An 18,417-nucleotide genomic window follows, 5' to 3' on the forward strand; every position below is an offset into this window, starting at 1 on the left:
ATTAACCCGTAATCTGCCGCTCCGTACACCGCCGCAACCTACATTATCCCTATGTACCCCTAATCTGCCCCCCCAACATCGCCGCTACCTGCCTACACTTATTAACCCCTAATCTGCCGACCGGAGCTCTCCGCCACTATAATAAATGTATTAACCACTAAACCGCCGCACTCCCGTCTCACAAACCCTATAATAAACAGTATTAACCCCTAATCTGCCCTCCCTAACATCGCCGACACCTAACTTCAAGTATTAACCCCTAATCTGCCGACTGGACTTCGCCGCTACTCTAATAAATGTATTAACCCCTAAAGCTAAGTCTAACCCTAACCCTAACACCCCCCTAAGTTAAATATAATTTTAATCTAACGAAATAAATTAACTCTTATTAAATAAAGTATTCCTATTTAAAGCTAAATACTTACCTGTAAAATAAACCCTAATATAGCTACAATATAACGAATAATTATATTGTAGCTATTTTAGAATTTATATTTATTTTACAGGCAACTTTGTATTTATTTTAACTAGGTACAATAGCTAGGCGATGTTTGGGAGGGCAGATTAGGGGTTAATACTTGAAGTTAGGTGTCGGCGATGTTAGGGAGGGCAGATTAGCGGTTAATACTTGAAGTTAGGTGTCGGCGATGTTAGGGAGGGTAGATTAGGGGTTAATACTATTTATTATAGGGTTTTTGAGGCGGGAGTGAGGCGGTTTAGGGGTTAATACATTTATTAGAGTAGCGGCGAGCTCCGGTCAGAAGATTAGGGGTTAATAAGTGTAGGTAGGTATCGGCGACGTTGGGGGTGGCAGATTAGGGGTTAATAAATATTATGTAGGTGTCGGCGATGTTAGGGGCAGCAGATTAGGGGTTTATAGGTATAATGTAGGTGGTGGCGGTGTGAGGTTGGCAGATTAGGGGTTAAAACATTTTTATTAGAGTGGCGGTGATGTGGGGGGACCTCGGTTTAGGGGTACATAGGTAGTTTATGGTTGTTAGTGTACTTTAGAGCACAGTAGTTAAGAGCTTTATGAACCGACGTTAGCCCAAAAAGCTCTTAACTACTGACTTTTTCCTGCGGATGGAGTCTTGTCGGTAGAGGCTCTACCGCTCACTTTAGCCAAGACTCTAAATACCGGCGTTAGGAAGATCCCATTGAAAAGATAGGATACGCAATTGGCGTAAGGGGATCTGCGGTATGGAAAAGTCGCGGCTTGGAAGTGAGCGTTAGACCCTTTCCTGACTGACTCTAAATACCAGCGGGCGGTAAAAAGCAGCGTTAGGACCCCTTAACGCTGCTTTTGACGGCTAACGCCAAACTCTAAATCTAGGCGTTAGTTTTTAAACTCTTGTCTTCAAGTACCCATAAAAGGCTAGAGTTTCATGATATCTGAACTAGAGCACAGGTGAAGAAATCAGCTGATGGTTGAGAGAAGGTTCGAAATCATGGTTACTTGATCAGATGATTATTTCACCTTTGCTATAGATAAGATATCATGAAAATCTGGCCTGTTTGGGGTACTTGAGGACTGGAGTTTAAAAACACTGATATAATAGACAAGGCTGGCCATTGTCATGTTGTTGGCAAAAGTGACATTGTTTTGCAGTTCCAGTCAGAAGAAGGTATGTACCAGGGTTAGTCTTCAGAAGTTTCCAGTGTGCATTTCCAGTTCTGAGACTTAAAAATCCAAAATTACATGAAAAGGGTATTTACTGCCGTTTATTTCTTAAAATGTGTATGTGTCATTATCCACATATATACCAGCAATGCGATTAATAAAAACTGTGCTGTGAATAATAAGATTATTCGGACACATCCTTACAGTGACAATAGTACTACAACTCAATCTGTCATATGGATTATCTGTTCTAGTTCCTTTGTCTGAAGAATATCCGGACATTTCTATCAACCTGCAGTGACAAGTTCGGAATGCGCAGAGCAGATCTGTTTGAGGCTTTTGATCTATTCGATGTCAGAGATTTTGGAAAGGTAAGAAAATGATCTTTATCATTATGTATCAACATATCTCTGAGTATTGATCAATATAGCCTATACCTGTTACTACTTCTGTAGGGTTTATTTGGAAGAATTGGAGCAATTATGACAAAATATATTAAGCTTTTATTTTATTTTTTAACTTTTGTTCTCTCCCTATCCCTTCCCATCTCCAACTCCCTCTCTCACATTCTCCATCTCTCTCCCCCCTATCCACCTCTCTCTCTCCATCCCTTCCCCTCTATCTATCTATCTATCTATCTCTCTCGGTCCCTCCCCCCTATCTCTCTCCTTCTATATACACACACACATATATATATGTCATGTAAAAACAAGAAAAGATTCAAAGAACGGAATCCTGCTATAAACGACAGGGATTTCAGCACTCTTTTTTCAAAAAACTCACAGACACTACAACATTAATGTGTAATTTTAATTGTGAAAAGTAGTTCCTCTACACCGGGAGGGCACAGTCATGCAAGAGGTCTAAGTAATAGTATTCATATGCATTAATAGATACAGTTCAAAACCCATTGATGAAAAAAATAAAACCTGACCGGTCAGGGGTACACGCAAATACGGCTTTAGTATTCAGAGTACCTCAAATATTTCACAAAGGTCACAGAAGTATATATTAGCCTGCTACACCCTGCTGCACACAGAACCCCCTATTTAGGAGACTAGGAGGTGTATCCTGGGCAGGTAGTAAATGGGATCTAAGAGGCTAAAATGATAAAATCTGTGAAGGAATTAACAAATAGTCTTATACTCATAGATACAGTATGTATTTGTAGGTACAAAGTATTCTTTCTTATATCAAGGGAGACCACCTCTAGTCCTACTACACCCTGCTGCTCACAGCACCCCTAGATTGGGGGGTATAGCGCTGTGCAGGTACGTAAATGGGATCTAAGTAGACAGGCAAGTGGGCCCCCTAAATATGTACATAACGAGATAAGAATGCACAAAGTTACAAGTACTAAGTATATATACTTGTTATTTCCTATAGCAACATTATATCATACATGCATAGCTCAAAAAGAAAGCCTGTAAACAGGATGCAAGATTGTTAGAGCAAAGTACAGGCAGCATGTCAGTATTGCAAGGTTTGAGCAAGCATAAGCAAGAGCAAGTTCATTCGTGCAAAGTCTTAGCCAGAAATGTATGATCCCAAGCAGAGACTTATTCATCCAAAATTCAATTGATTGTGTCGAGAACTACGCACATAACCATGTCAATACCAATTGTGACTCAAATACCAGAGATTCTCTCAATAGGGAGACCCATCCAGAACGGGTATTGCCAAGTATAGTGATTTTCGGGTGTCAACAATTGTATGTTAATACGACCTTGCTTAAGGAAACTTTATTCCAAGTGTCCACGTAACTCTGTGCTTGTCTCTTTCTTGTGAGGTTCCATACAAACAACGATCTCCATCACCGGGACCAAACAGTTGCGGTATTTTGTGTGCGTCACGTGACCTGGTCGGCCTAGCCAATGCCGACGTGCGTTTCACCCGCTCGTCTGAAGTTCAGACCGGGCTTCGTCGCCCTGATGATGGAGATCATTGTTTGTATGGAACCTCACAAGAAAGAGACAAGCACGGAGTTACGTGGACACTTGGAATAAAGTTTCCTTAAGCAAGGTCATATTAACATACAATTGTTGACACCCGAAAATCACTATACTTGGCAATACCCGTTCTGGAAAAAAGAGTGTTGAAATCCCTGTCGTTTATACCAGGATTCCGTTCTTTTCTTGTTTTTACATGACATAAAATTTGAAAGTGTCTGCACCACATTGTAATTTCCATATTGCATATGGCAGATGTGCCAAATAGCAATTGACTTAACTAAACTCAAATAGCAATTGCGTCCTCTCCGTACTGTTCTTACACACACACACACACACACACACATATATATATATATATATATATATATATATATATATATATATATAGACAGTATATATACTGTACATACATATATATTTTTATATATATATATACACACACACACTTTTGTGCAACAGTTTTAGGCAGGTATGAAAAAATTGTGGAAAGTAAGAATGCTTTAAAAAAATAGAATTGTTAATAGTTTATTTTTATCAGTTAACAAAAAGTGAGTGAACAGAAGAAACATCTAATTCATATCAATATTTGCTGTGACCGCACTTTGCCTCCAAATCAAAACAGCATCAATTGTTCTAGATACACTTGCACACAGTTTAAGAAACTTACCAGGTAGGTTTGGAGAGCTAATCACAGGTATTGTATGGATTTAGGCAGCCTCAGTTGTTTATGCCTCTTTATGTTATCCCAGACAGACTCTTAGGGCTCTGCGTGAGCCATATCATAACCATCACTTCGAGAACTCCTTGTTGTTCTTTATGCTGAACATTGTTTTTAATTACTTTGGCTGTGTGTTTGGGGCCAATCACATAACCCCCCCCCCCCTGATTGTATTGCATGATGGATAAGTATCTGCCTGTACTTCTCAGCATTGAGGAGACCATTAATTCTCCATTTGGAGAAATGAAGCCCCATATTCGGAAGAAATCTTCAGCATGCTTCACTGTTGCCTGCCAGATGCTTATTCTTGTACTGGTCTCCAGCCTTTCGGCAAACAAACTGCCTTTTGCTACAGCCAGATATTTAAAGGGACATTCAACACCCGCTATAACATAATTTCATGTTGTGTAAACAGAATCCAAAATCCGCCTGCACCACATCCCTGCCTTGTTTCTATATATAACGTCCAAGTAATCCTCATCGTTATAGCTTACCGTACTAACAAAATATGGCCGCCTAACTCCTCCCATTCATGCTTCTTCCCCATCACACATCCCCTTCAGGCACGTTCATGTTATTTTCAGATGACGCTCTTCCTACGTCATCGCGCATGCGCATTTATTACAAACCGAGCGTGATCGCAATTACAAGAGCTGTAGGAGTCTTCTATTGCACACTCCTAGATATCAGTGCTAATACGCATGCGCTAAGGTCCGTGAACACGCTTTAATTTTCAGTCCGAGGAATGGATCATGATTGGCTGATCCTTTCAAAAAGAAGGTCCCTACGTAACGGTGGGGGGAGTTAGGCAGCCATATTTAGTTAGTACGGTAAGCTATAACAATGAGGATTACTTGGACGTTATATATAGAAACAAAACAGGGATGTGGTGCAGGCGAATTTTGGATTCAGTTTACACAACATGAAATTATGTTCTAGCGGGTGTTGAATGTCCCTTTAAAATTTTGAGTCATCAGTCCAGAGCACCTGCCGGCATTTTTCTACACCCCAATTCCTGTGTTTTCTTGCATAGTTGAGTCATTTGGCCTTGTTTCCACATCAGAGGTATGGCTTTTTGGCCATTGGTCTTCCATGAAGACCACTTCTGCCCACACTTCTCTGGATAGTAAATGGGTGTATCAAGGTCCCACTGGTTTCTGTGAATTTTGAGCTGATGGCACTGCTGGAAATCTTCCAAAGAGCTTAGAAAGCTTATATGGAAAACCTTGTCTGCCTGGGAGAGACCTTGCTGATGCAGTATAACTACCTTGTGTCTTGTTGCTGTGCTTAGTCTTGTCATAATGTATGCCTTTTGATATTAATTTGTCTTCATCAACCTCACCTTGTTGGCAGAATTTGGCTGTTCCTCATAGGAAAAAATGAAGAAAACGGAGCAAATTAGACATTTATTAAGACATGAATCTGTAACTAAACAAAAAAAGGTAAAACTACATGCAGGAGAAAGAGGGGTCAGACGTGTTTTGGCTCACACCTTCATCTGTGACCTCACCCAGTTTTATTCTCTACCTGTAGTGCCGTGGCCGGCTGTTGAAAAACCAGGTCCTACACAGCTGTTTCTGTTTCAAATAAGAATTGTGTTACAATCTACATATTAAATTGATGATCATTAGCACCTGTTTGATATATGCCTACAAAATCCCCAACTTTGCGCAAATGTACCTAGAAGAATTGATGCTGTTTTAAAGGCAAATGGTGGTCACACCCAATATTGATATGATTTAGATTTTTCTTCTGTTCACACGCTTTGCATTTTTTCATACCTGCCTAAAACTTTTGCACAGTACCGTATATATATGTTTCACACACACACCTAACACTAACAGGTATATAACAACCAGTGCATAGAAATGAAATATCTATTGACAAATTGAGTGGCCTGCAAAAAGCCCTGACCTCTGCCACATTAAACACCTTTGGAGTGAATTGGAACACAGATTGTGAGTCAAATCTTCTTGTTCAACATCTATGCCTGACCTCACAAATGCTCTTTTGGCTAAATGGGCACAAATTCCCACAGACACTCTCCAAAATCATGTAAAGCCTTCCCAGAAGAGTTTGCAGTTGTTATAGCCACAAAGGGGGGGAGGGGAGGGAATTAACTCTATTAATGCTTAAAGGGACATTATACACTCATTTTTTCTTTGCATAAATGTTTTGTACATGATCTATTTATAAAGCCCATAACAAATTTTTTTAAAATAAATGTAAAGTTTTGCTTATTTTTAAATAACATTGCTCTGATTTTCAGACTCCTAACCAAGCCCCAAAGTTTTATGTTAATACCGTCAGCTACCTTCTCCAGCTTGCTCCTGTTTGTGTAAAGGGTCTTTTCATATGCAAAAGAAGGGGGAGGGGGGAGTGTCTTATTTGCCACTTGCAGTGGGCTTTCCAGCTACCTTTTCAACAGAGCCAAACTGACAGCTTCTAAGTAAGTTTTTAAACAGTTTTATACTGGATTTTTATATCAGTATCTGTGCATCTTATTCTTTATAGTAGTGTCTATTACATGCAGTTATATGAAAATGACTGTATACTGTCCCTTTAAAGTTTTGGAATGGTATTTCCAACAAATTCATATAGGTGTGATGGTTAGGTGATGAACTACGTTTGGCCATGTATATATCTGTGTGTGTGTAATAACATATACAATCAGCCAGATGAATTTCTCATTCATGGCTGTGAATAATGTAGGAAAGGCTGGATCAAAAAGCAGAATTTAAGAAGAATTTAAGTGCACAATATCAGAAAGATTTGCCTTAAATGGAAATGAAAAGAGAAAAAGAGTTTATGAAGCTTATATTGTGGTACAGGGGTAATGTATAATTAATTATGTGTAATATGTCTAATCCCAACTAGCTGAGGCAAGATGTCCCATGTTTCTCTGGACGTTTAGACTATGTATTCTTAAATGCTACTCCCTTCACTATAATAGCACTTAGTTTATGTAAATGTCTCAGATGCAGGGCACATGCAGTAAGAATTGTGTTTCTTAAAGGAAGCCCTCAGATCTTCAATCTAATTAACATTTCATATAGAGGAGGATACATATGGGCCTAGTTATCAAGCCGTCAACCTCAAATACGCTGCGTATTCCGCAGCGTATTTGTGGCGAGGCTGATACGCCTTAGTTATCAAAGGCTCGAGACAGGCAAAAGTAGAATTTTGTGACGTAAACTTCGATCCGCCGGACTCAGTCCGACACAGATCGATTCTTACGTCACTCCAGATGTTCCGCACACAAGTGCGGCACATTCTCACTACTTTTGCTAGCTATCAAAAAACTAGCAGGTACGCTCGGCACTTTTACGGCCCAGCGTACCTGGTTTTCAATCCGCCACCCCTGGAGGCGGCGGATCCCATAGGAATCAATGGGAGTCTGACCATAGCGAAAGTACAAGTTCGCTGCTGACAGACATCCCATTGATTTCTATGGGAGCTGTCTACACCTAACACCCTAACATGTACCCCGAGTCTAAACACCCCTAATCTGACCCCCCCTACACCGCCGCAACTAAATAAAGTTATTACCCCCTAAACCGCCGCTCCCGGAGCCCACCGCAAGCTACTCTATACATATTAACCCCTAAACCGCCGCTCCCGGAGCCCACCGCAACTATAATAAATGTATTAACCCCTAACCCGCCGCTCCCTGAACCCGCCGCAACCTATATTAAATGTATTAACCCCTATCCTGCCCCCCCTACACCGTCGCCACCTATAATAAATTTATTAACCCCTATCCTGCCCCCCACTACGCCGCCGCCACTGTAATAAAATGATTAACCCCTAAACCTAACCCTAACCCTAACGCCCCCTAACTTAAATATTAATTAAATAAATCTAAATAAATTAACTCTTATTAACTAAATGAATCCTATTTAAAACTAAATACTTACCTTTAAAATAAACCCTAATATAGCTACAATATAAATAATAATTATATTCTAGCTATCTTAGGATTTATTTTTATTTTACAGGTACCTTTCAATTTATTTTAACCATGTACAATAACTATTAAATAGTTATTAACTATTTAATAGCTTACCTAGCTAAAATAAAGAGAAATGTACCTGTGAAATAAATCCTAACCTAAGTTACAATTACACCTAACACTACACTATACTTTAATAAATTATTCCTATTTAAAAATAAATACTTACCTGTAAAATAAACCCTAAGATAGCTACAATGTAATTAATACTTATATTATAGCTATTTTTGGATTTATATTTATTTTACAGGTAACTTTGTATTTATTTTAGCTAGTTAGAATAGTTATTAAATAGTTATTAACTATTTAATAACTACCTAGCTAAAAGAAATACAAAATTACCTGTAAAATAATTCCTAACTTAAGTTACAATTAAACCTAATACTACACTATCATTAAATTAACTAAATAAACTACCTACAAAGAACTACAATGAAATACAATTACATAAACTAACTAAAGTACAAAAAATAAAAAAAGCTAAGTTACAAAAAATAAAAAATTACGTTACAAACATGTTAAAAATATTACAACAATTTTAAGCTACTTACACCTAATCTAAGCCCCCTAATAAAATAACAAACCCCCCCAAAATAAAAAAAATCCCTACCCTATTCTAAATTACATAAATTTCAATGCTCTTTTACCTTACCAGCCCTTAAAAGCGCCATTTGTGGGGGCATGCCCCAAAAAGTTCAGCTCTTTTGCCTGTAAAATAAAAATACAAACCCCCCCCCAACATTAAAACCCACCACCCACATACCCCTAATCTAACCCAAACCCCCCTTACAAAAACCTAACACTAATCCCCTGAAGATCATCCTACCTTGAGTCGTCTTCACTCAGCCGAGCCACCGATGGAACTGAAGAGGGCATCCGGAACGGAAGAAGTTAATCCTCCAAGCGGCGCTGAAGAAATCTTCCATCCGATGAAGTCATCATCCAGGCGGCGCTGAAGAAGTCTTCGATCCGGCCGATGTCATCTTCAAAGAGGCGCTAAAGAGGTCTTCTATCCGGGCGAAGTCATCTTCCAAGCCGGGTCTTGAATCTTCCTTCCGCCGACGCGGAACCACCTTCTTCACCGACGGACTACGACGAATGACGGCTCCTTTAAGGGACGTCATCCAAGATGGCGTCCCCTCAATTCCGATTGGCTGATAGGATTCTATCAGCCAATCGGAATTAAGGTAGGAAAATCTGATTGGCTGATGGAATCAGCCAATCAGATTCAAGTTCAATCCGATTGGCTGATCCAATCAGCCAATCAGATTGAGCTCGCATTCTATTGGCTGATCGGAACAGCCAATAGAATGCGAGCTCAATCTGATTGGCTGATTGGATCAGCCAATCGGATTGAACTTGAATCTGATTGGCTGATTCCATCAGCCAATCAGATTTTCCTACCTTAATTCCGATTGGCTGATAGAATCCTATCAGCCAATCGGAATTGAGGGGACGCCATCTTGGATGACGTCCCTTAAAGGAGCCGTCATTCGTCGTAGTCCGTCGGTGAAGAAGGTGGTTCCGCGTCGGCGGAAGGAAGATTCAAGACCCGGCTTGGAAGATGACTTCGCCCGGATAGAAGACCTCTTCAGCGCCTCTTTGAAGATGACATCGGCCGGATCGAAGACTTCTTCAGCGCCGCCTGGATGATGACTTCATCGGATGGAAGATTTCTTCAGCGCCGCTTGGAGGATTAACTTCTTCCGTTCCGGATGCCCTCTTCAGTTCCATCGGTGGCTCGGCTGAGTGAAGACGACTCAAGGTAGGATGATCTTCAGGGGATTAGTGTTAGGTTTTTGTAAGGGGGGTTTGGGTTAGATTAGGGGTATGTGGGTGGTGGGTTTTAATGTTGGGGGGGGGTTGTATTTTTATTTTACAGGCAAAAGAGCTGAACTTTTTGGGGCATGCCCCCACAAATGGCCCTTTTAAGGGCTGGTAAGGTAAAAGAGCATTGAAATTTATGTAATTTAGAATAGGGTAGGGATTTTTTTTATTTTGGGGGGGTTTGTTATTTTATTAGGGGGCTTAGATTAGGTGTAAGTAGCTTAAAATTGTTGTAATATTTTTAACATGTTTGTAACGTAATTTTTTATTTTTTGTAACTTAGCTTTTTTTATTTTTTGTACTTTAGTTAGTTTATGTAATTGTATTTCATTGTAGTTCTTTGTAGGTAGTTTATTTAGTTAATTTAATGATAGTGTAGTATTAGGTTTAATTGTAACTTAAGTTAGGAATTATTTTACAGGTAATTTTGTATTTCTTTTAGCTAGGTAGTTATTAAATAGTTAATAACTATTTAATAACTATTCTAACTAGCTAAAATAAATACAAAGTTACCTGTAAAATAAATATAAATCCAAAAATAGCTATAATATAAGTATTAATTACATTGTAGCTATCTTAGGGTTTATTTTACAGGTAAGTATTTATTTTTAAATAGGAATAATTTATTAAAGTATAGTGTAGTGTTAGGTGTAATTGTAACTTAGGTTAGGATTTATTTCACAGGTACATTTCTCTTTATTTTAGCTAGGTAAGCTATTAAATAGTTAATAACTATTTAATAGTTATTGTACATGGTTAAAATAAATTGAAAGGTACCTGTAAAATAAAAATAAATCCTAAGATAGCTAGAATATAATTATTATTTATATTGTAGCTATATTAGGGTTTATTTTAAAGGTAAGTATTTAGTTTTAAATAGGATTCATTTAGTTAATAAGAGTTAATTTATTTAGATTTATTTAATTAATATTTAAGTTAGGGGGGCGTTATGGTTAGGGTTAGACTTAGGTTTAGGGGTTAATCATTTTATTACAGTGGCGGCGGCGTAGTGGGGGGCAGGATAGGGGTTAATAAATTTATTATAGGTTGCGGCGGGTTCATGGAGCGGCGGTTTAGGGGTTAAACTATTTATTTAGTTGCGGAGAGGTGCGGGATCAGCAGGATAGGGGTTAATAATTTTATAATAGAGGGCGACGGTATAGGGGGGGCAGGATAGGGGTTACTAGGTATAATGTAGGTGGCAGCGGTGTCCGGGAGCGGCGGTTTAGGGGTTAATACATTTATAAGAGTTGCGGCAGGGTCTAGGAGCGGCGGTTTAGGGGTTAGTAACTTTATTTAGTTGCGGGGGGCTCCGGGGGCGCCGGTATAGGGGGCAGAACAGTGCAGTTTAATGTGAGTGCTTAGTGACAGGCTAGCAATAAAGCTGGGAAAAAGCCGAAGGGCAGCGAGATCGGATGAGTGATAACTCTCACAGTCCGCTGCTCATCGCCCCGCGGCTTTTTGACAGCTTTATTTGATAACTTAGGCGAACGTATTCAAGGTCCGCGGCGGCGAAGGTAGGCGAGCTTAGGCGGACGTATTGGGCCGGCGAAGCCAGAAAAGTAGACGGCTTGATAACTACCCCCCATCGTGTCCACAGCCATCTCAATTCCCTACCTTATACTGACAGCATCAGCCACAGCCCTGCACAGCATTAGACACATTTTAAAAAGGTTGCTTGACTACATACCAAAGTCAAGCAGATAATTCCCTCATTTGATGGGCCTTCCAGCTGTGTATATGATCCTTTGGCCCATATCATCTAAGTGGCTCAGCTAGATATATTTTCTTAACCCCCAAAAGCCCACCTCTTGTGCTGCTCACACTGAGAATCCAAATGTAAAAAATTGCATTTAGATAAAAGTTTCCACATTATAATTTAGAAAATATCTCTTTTGCTATTCACAAAAAAGTTGTCAATGCCAGGGGGAAAAATCTGGTGAAATAGCATTTGAAATACATTGTATTTTAGTATCAAACAAGATTACATGATTTTGCATTTCAAATAGGGACAGTCATCCAAATGTTTTAATGCAATATATTGAGAGATGTCCGGAATGTTGAATACATCTGTTCATGTTTGCATCTTTCAGAAACAATAGTTTTTTTATAGAACTGACAAGAACAACTTCCTGCTTTTAGCATTTAATAATACTCTGCAGTGGTGGTAAAAGAACAAGCTTACATAACACATACATCTCAAATATTTAGCTACAGATTGCTTCAGCATTCTGTGTCATATTCTGCTTTTCAAATGTCTATAAAGAACTCATGAATGAATTGGACTGAAATTTGGCACATTTGTTTACCTGTTACCTGATACAACACATGGTCCTGGGTCTTAGTGCATGTACAAGGAGGCCATTGGAAACCTGCATTGTTCTATGCAGCCCCCACTATCCCCTGAAACAGTCAGGAGGGCTGTAACATTAGCAGCATATCAATTGACAAAAGAACAAACAAACAAAACATTTGGCCTTTGACATTTAAACTACCCAACTAATGTGAACATTTACATTTCTTAATGGAGAAAGACATTTTAGACAGGGCTGTGGTTAAAACTAAAGCACATGACATCATTTTCTGACTAAGAAGGATCTGGGACAGATAATTCCTAGTTTGGTTTGGAAACACAAAACCTAAAACAATGTTGCACATTTATGCTTGAATAAACAAAACAGAGCATTTCCACTGACATATGCATTCTATACTATATTATAGATTTTATATCAATTTTGTATATTTTTGAGAATGTTGTAATAATATACAATATCACAGCGGCTAAAATACTGCAGCCACAATATCAACATGGCCCAAAATTGCCTCTGCAGCAAAGGAGCAGATGCTAGAAGGACATGCTTATTGGATGCCAAGAAGGCTGAAATTATTCCAAGGGGTTAGTCATAACCTTAGTCCTAACACAGGGCAAAACATTACAAACCTCACCTTACACTGATGTTATTGTCACCATGGTATGTCATGGACAGTGAGCTCATGGAATACTGACCTCTATCTGTTTACCGCCATGAGATTGTGGGTGATGAACAAGTAACTGTGGAAATATGGTTGGATACCTACTGATATTCAAGTTATATAGATATAATAATCTATGATATGGCTAAAAAAAGTTGAAGTTGTCCAGGGTTTTTAGATATTTAAGTGACTCAGATAGTTAATTAGATTTTTTCAATGTTTTCACCCTCTCTGGCATGCAAGAGTTAACCCAAGCAAAGGCCTTAACTACAGGCTGCGAAGGTCTCAAACATCTTACTTTATATTGATTTTGTTTGCTAAGATGTTACGACAACAAGATTGCTGTTGACACTTTCATAACATGTGGTCAGATACCTATAGATGTTTTGGTCCTATCAATATCAATAGATATGATGTTGTAGAATACAGAAAATTATGATTTATTTTTTTGATTTTTTTTGAAAGTGAAAATGCTTTGAAAATGCATTTGATTTAGCTTTAACAGTCATTATATTTATTGAATACTTATTTTAGAACTCTGACTTTTGCATATAATATGGCCCAGCAGACACTGGTAGAGACAAACTGACCACACAATATTAAAAATCATATTGTATATTTAAGGTTACTGTTGCTTTAAACTTAGCACAGATTTTAGCAAAGTCAATTTGGAGCTATACACAGTGTATTTTTCCATCACCTTTTTGTATCTTTTTGTTGCCCTTGGGTTCTAGGCTTTAGCGCCCACTAGTAGCGCAGGTACGCTATGGGTTAACCATTTTAGCTCGCTTTTTAGCGTGCCTTTTCTGGGATAAATCCTTTCCTGTTCAGGTGCTGCTGTAATCTATTCAGTGTTAGAAGAAGGCTCTAAGGACCAGTGGAGGATACGATACTCGATCATCAGAGCATGGTTTTCAATTTGGGGTAAACATTTTATTTAACTCTTTATGTGCTGTGTTATTGCTATGTTAAGCCTTTACTGCTTTACACAGTTTGATATCAGCACTTATTGTCACTACCTTCTAAGTATTGTTACTGTTTCCCTTTTAAGGGTCAATCAATATTACATTGTGCATTGTCTTCCCTTTGGGGGGTTAACTATGTCCTTTTCTGCTTCAGTCTATCTTTGATACTTATTATGTAGTATTTAGTAAACTAGTGCAGCTCAGGCCTCTGGTCCATCAAGTGACCTTTTACAAGGGAGATTCTCTGATTTTCTAACCCCTTCTAGTTTGTGTTTTACATTGTAAGGATTGTGAGGTGTGCCCCCCTGCTTAGCCATCTACTACCTCATGCCGAGTCTATTTCTGATCCTAAGCAGGGTTTTTCTGCACTTCAGAGGGTGTCTTATCATAATTGGTCACAGGAGAGTTCATCTGAACTCTCTCCAAAACCTAAGGAGTATATTCACTCTACTATTAATTAAGTGTTAACTGTTTTGCCTCGGTTTGTAAGAATTTGAAGGTGGTCCTTCTTTGGTTTTTAGCTCATCCGGGACTGGGGTGGAACTACCATAGATGCAGCAGGTGCAGTGGTACCAGGGCCCATAACAGCAGCCAGTCCCTATATAGTTGTGTGCCTATATGGTCATTATCTGTGTATAGATACTCATCATCATCATACTGCATGGCTGGTTTGCTGTTAGTGTATAGATAATCCATCATTATACAGAACAGCATATTCACCAGAGCACACATACTCATCATATTTATGCTGAGTAGTGTACTCATCAGTGTATAGTGTAAAGAAACTCACATCAATATGCAACACAGTTTGCTCACTGCCTGTGTATAAATACGTAATGTCATTATAAAGTGCAGCATGTTGATTTTCAGTGTATATACAGAGAAGCTTGTATTGGGGGCCAAAAAAATGTTTGCACCAGGACTTTCTGTTGTCTAAAGCCAGGGTATTCATTTTTATTTCATCTGCTAAGTTTAAATCTATGTTTCCTCTCCCTTCTGTTAATACAGATATTTGGGAAACTATTCCTAAGGTGGATTTAGCTATTTCCACTCTTGCCAGATGTACAACTATTCCTTTGAAGGATAGTTCCTCTTTTAAGGATCCTTTAGATAGAAAATGTGAACATTTTCATAGGCTATCTGTTCAGCTTGCAGGTTGTTATGTTTCGACCTGCTGTTAGTGTTGCCTGTATTGCTGCTGCTACTTCTGTTTGGTGTTACAAACAGGACTGCATTAATCTCCTAAAAAACGTAAATTCCTTTTATATTGGCCCTCCCTAGTAATATCTACCAGTGAGAAACCATCCCCCAAGAGGTTTGGACAGAACTTCCCACTCCCCTGGTTACCTGTATGAAGATAACTCTTAAGCATCACCCCCTCCTCCTCCTAGTTCTGTCCAGCCATAAGTTGAACATGACTAAGGGTCCCTCTCTGCATCAGAAATGTACCTTTCTGCTGGGCAGCCTTAATATATTCCTTCCATAATGTGGTACTTACTTACCTATTGTTCTTAGTGCCACCTTTGCTTTTATCCTGGGTTACTGATGTAGTGTGCCATGGTGGATCCTCCATCTAGAGGTTCCTTGTGGGAGCTGCCATGTTACTATGATGTCATCAGATTGCTATGTTGCAGAGGCCTCACCTGAGGGCTGTTTTTAGTGCATTTGTGCCTGTTACTTTAGCCTCGGCATGGGCCTTGCCTGTAGTGCTTCAGTGCCAGATTGTCTGGAAGCAATAACTGTGCCCCACTAAGACTTTGTGGATCTGTTGTGAATCTGTCTATTATATTCTTATCATTGCTGGGAAAGTATGGCATACTTTATGCCTCAATGCTGTGTATTGCTATGCAATATTCTCTGATATAGAGTCTGCTACTCCGCAAATTGCAGCAGCCCAGGGAAGATCTGATGTTACTAAATTTTTTGTGGGTACTACATGGTTGGTGCTAATTTTTATTTTTTAGCCATGAGCCCCAGCCTAAGCTCACCCTCTGTGTTAACCCTTGCTAGCAACATAAGAAGTTTTGTAGCATTTGTACTGGGCAAAGTTATGGTGTAAGCTTTGCTTCTTCTTCTGCACCTGAGTGTTTTCAGATCTTTGACTCTGTCTCTGATGGGGAAATTTAATCTGATCCTGATGCACCTGTTACCTTGTATTGTGCCACCCTGTGTAATTTCATTAGGTGTATTAAAGAGACTTTGGGTATTAAGGATGAACAACCGCTTGCTACTTCTGATGGTTTTAAGTCTAAATTAGAGCTTTTTCTGTTTCTGAAGCCATTAAATCAATTTATTTAGCCAACTTTTCTAAGACTAAAAAAACAGTTGGCAGTATCATAAAAAATATTTAATTCAATGCATATTCAGTTTATTACTCCACATAAAGTGGATGCTGCTATTTCTAGACTGTTTAATAAAATTATTTTTCTTACTGATGTTCTTGCTACTTTTAACGATTTACGAGTGGAGCGCTAATAGTTACACACAAGGAACAAGGGGTTTATTGTGGGTATTTTTGCGCATCCGTTTTACCGCTCGTATTACAAGTTGAAAGTAAACACGATCACTTGAGCACAATTGAAGTTAACACGCCTCGGGTTAGCGCAATCTCAGAGCTCTGGTTAAAGGGAAACAAGTCAAAATTAAACTTTCATGATTCAGATAGAGCATGCAATTTTAAACAACTTTCCAATTTACTTCCATTAACAAAATGGGCACAGTCTTTTTATATTTAAACTTTTTGAGTCACCAGCTCCTACTGAGCATGTGCAGAATAAACGTGTATGCATTTGTGATTGGCTGATGGCTGTCACATGGTACGTAATATGCATTTTTGATTGGCTGATGGCTGTCACATGGTACAGGGGGAGTGGAAATAGAGATACATTTTAAAATTGTCAGAAAAAAATCTACTGCTCATTTGAAGTTCAGACTAAGTGCTATTGCATTGTCTTGTTATCTTGCATTTGTTGATTATGCAAATCTACTGTGTTGACTGGTCCTTTAACTGTTTTGCAAAACAAAAAAAGGTGTCCAAAACAACGTCAGAAATACATTACAAAGTACACTTAAACTCATAATAACACCACCTAATAAAAATGATTAAAAAAAAATATTGCACAAAAAAGTTATAAGGGCTCAAAGATATGAGTTATCAGGTGTTAGAAAAAAAAGGCAGGCAAAGGGATTTAACATAGAGATACATACATATACATGTCTAAATATGTATATGTATGTTATTTATATATATATATATATATATATTTATACTGTATATGTGTGTGTGTAAATATGTATTTATGAATTTATATGTGTATATTTATATGTATTTACAGACATATATACACATATAAACACACATACATATATATGCATTGGAGCCCTTTGCAGCTAAGTAGATGAAAACATAGATGAAAACATGTGAAAACATATTGATGCATGTATTTACTATAAATTTTCACATTCCAATGTTCTGCACATAGCAGAATCGTTTCTACGTATTTCATACATAGCTATTCCTATATATATATATGTATATATCTAAACCTATATATATAATTATCTATCTATCTATCTATCTATCTATCTATGTATCTATCTATCTATCTATATATGTATATATATATATATAAGTATAAATATAAATTTGTGCAAAAAAACATCAGATATATAAATAAATATGTATTTATGAATAAGTAGAACATATTCTGCTATGTGAAGAACATTGGAATACTGCCGCATTCCCTCCTGTCTTTGGGAACGAAGTACTTGAGCTCCACTACAGTAGATATTTGTCCTTTGTTCACAGGCAATTATCTTATTATCAGAACTTCAAATATTCATCTAGAAGTGATTCCTTCCGTGGTCAAGACTGGAAGACTCAGTCCACAGTTAAGGGTAAAGGACATCAAGTCAAAAAGGAATCCAGTATTTCGGACAGATGGGTCATTATTTTTCTGGTAACTGGTTATTACCTAGAACTCAAAAATAAACCTCACTTGGGGAAATCACAACTCCCATAAGGATCCAATAAAATTAGAAGCCATATACCAGCTTATCAACAAACTGTTGGCTGAGTAAGTTATTCAAGAGATATGTGTGCACTTACACAATCAAATTTGACTCTCCTCTTTTCCTGATAAAGAAGGACAGCTCCTAGAGGCCATTTCTACATCTTCCGGAGTTAAAAGAATAGGAAAGTAAATATTAAACTTGCATGATTCCGATCATGTAATTTTAAGACACTTTTAAATTCACTAATATTTTCAGATGTGCTTCATTCTCTTGGTATCCCTTGTTCAAAAAGAATACACACATATCCTACACTAGTGGGAGCTAGTTGTTAATTG

At 38.3% G+C, this 18,417-nt stretch overlaps 1 protein-coding gene across 1 annotated transcript in view; it reads left to right on the forward strand.

Moving 5' to 3' along the window:
• VAV1 (vav guanine nucleotide exchange factor 1) overlaps window positions 1–18,417 on the forward strand; it is a 214,518-nt gene that overhangs the window by 12,271 nt on the left and 183,830 nt on the right. Inside the window, exon 2 of the mRNA XM_053707291.1 lies at window positions 1,876–1,992. Coding sequence (XP_053563266.1) covers window positions 1,876–1,992 — 117 coding nt within the window. The remainder of the gene's footprint in view (window positions 1–1,875; window positions 1,993–18,417) is intronic.

The sequence above is a fragment of the Bombina bombina genome, chromosome 3 (assembly GCF_027579735.1).
Source record: "Bombina bombina isolate aBomBom1 chromosome 3, aBomBom1.pri, whole genome shotgun sequence".
NCBI lineage: Eukaryota > Metazoa > Chordata > Amphibia > Anura > Bombinatoridae > Bombina > Bombina bombina.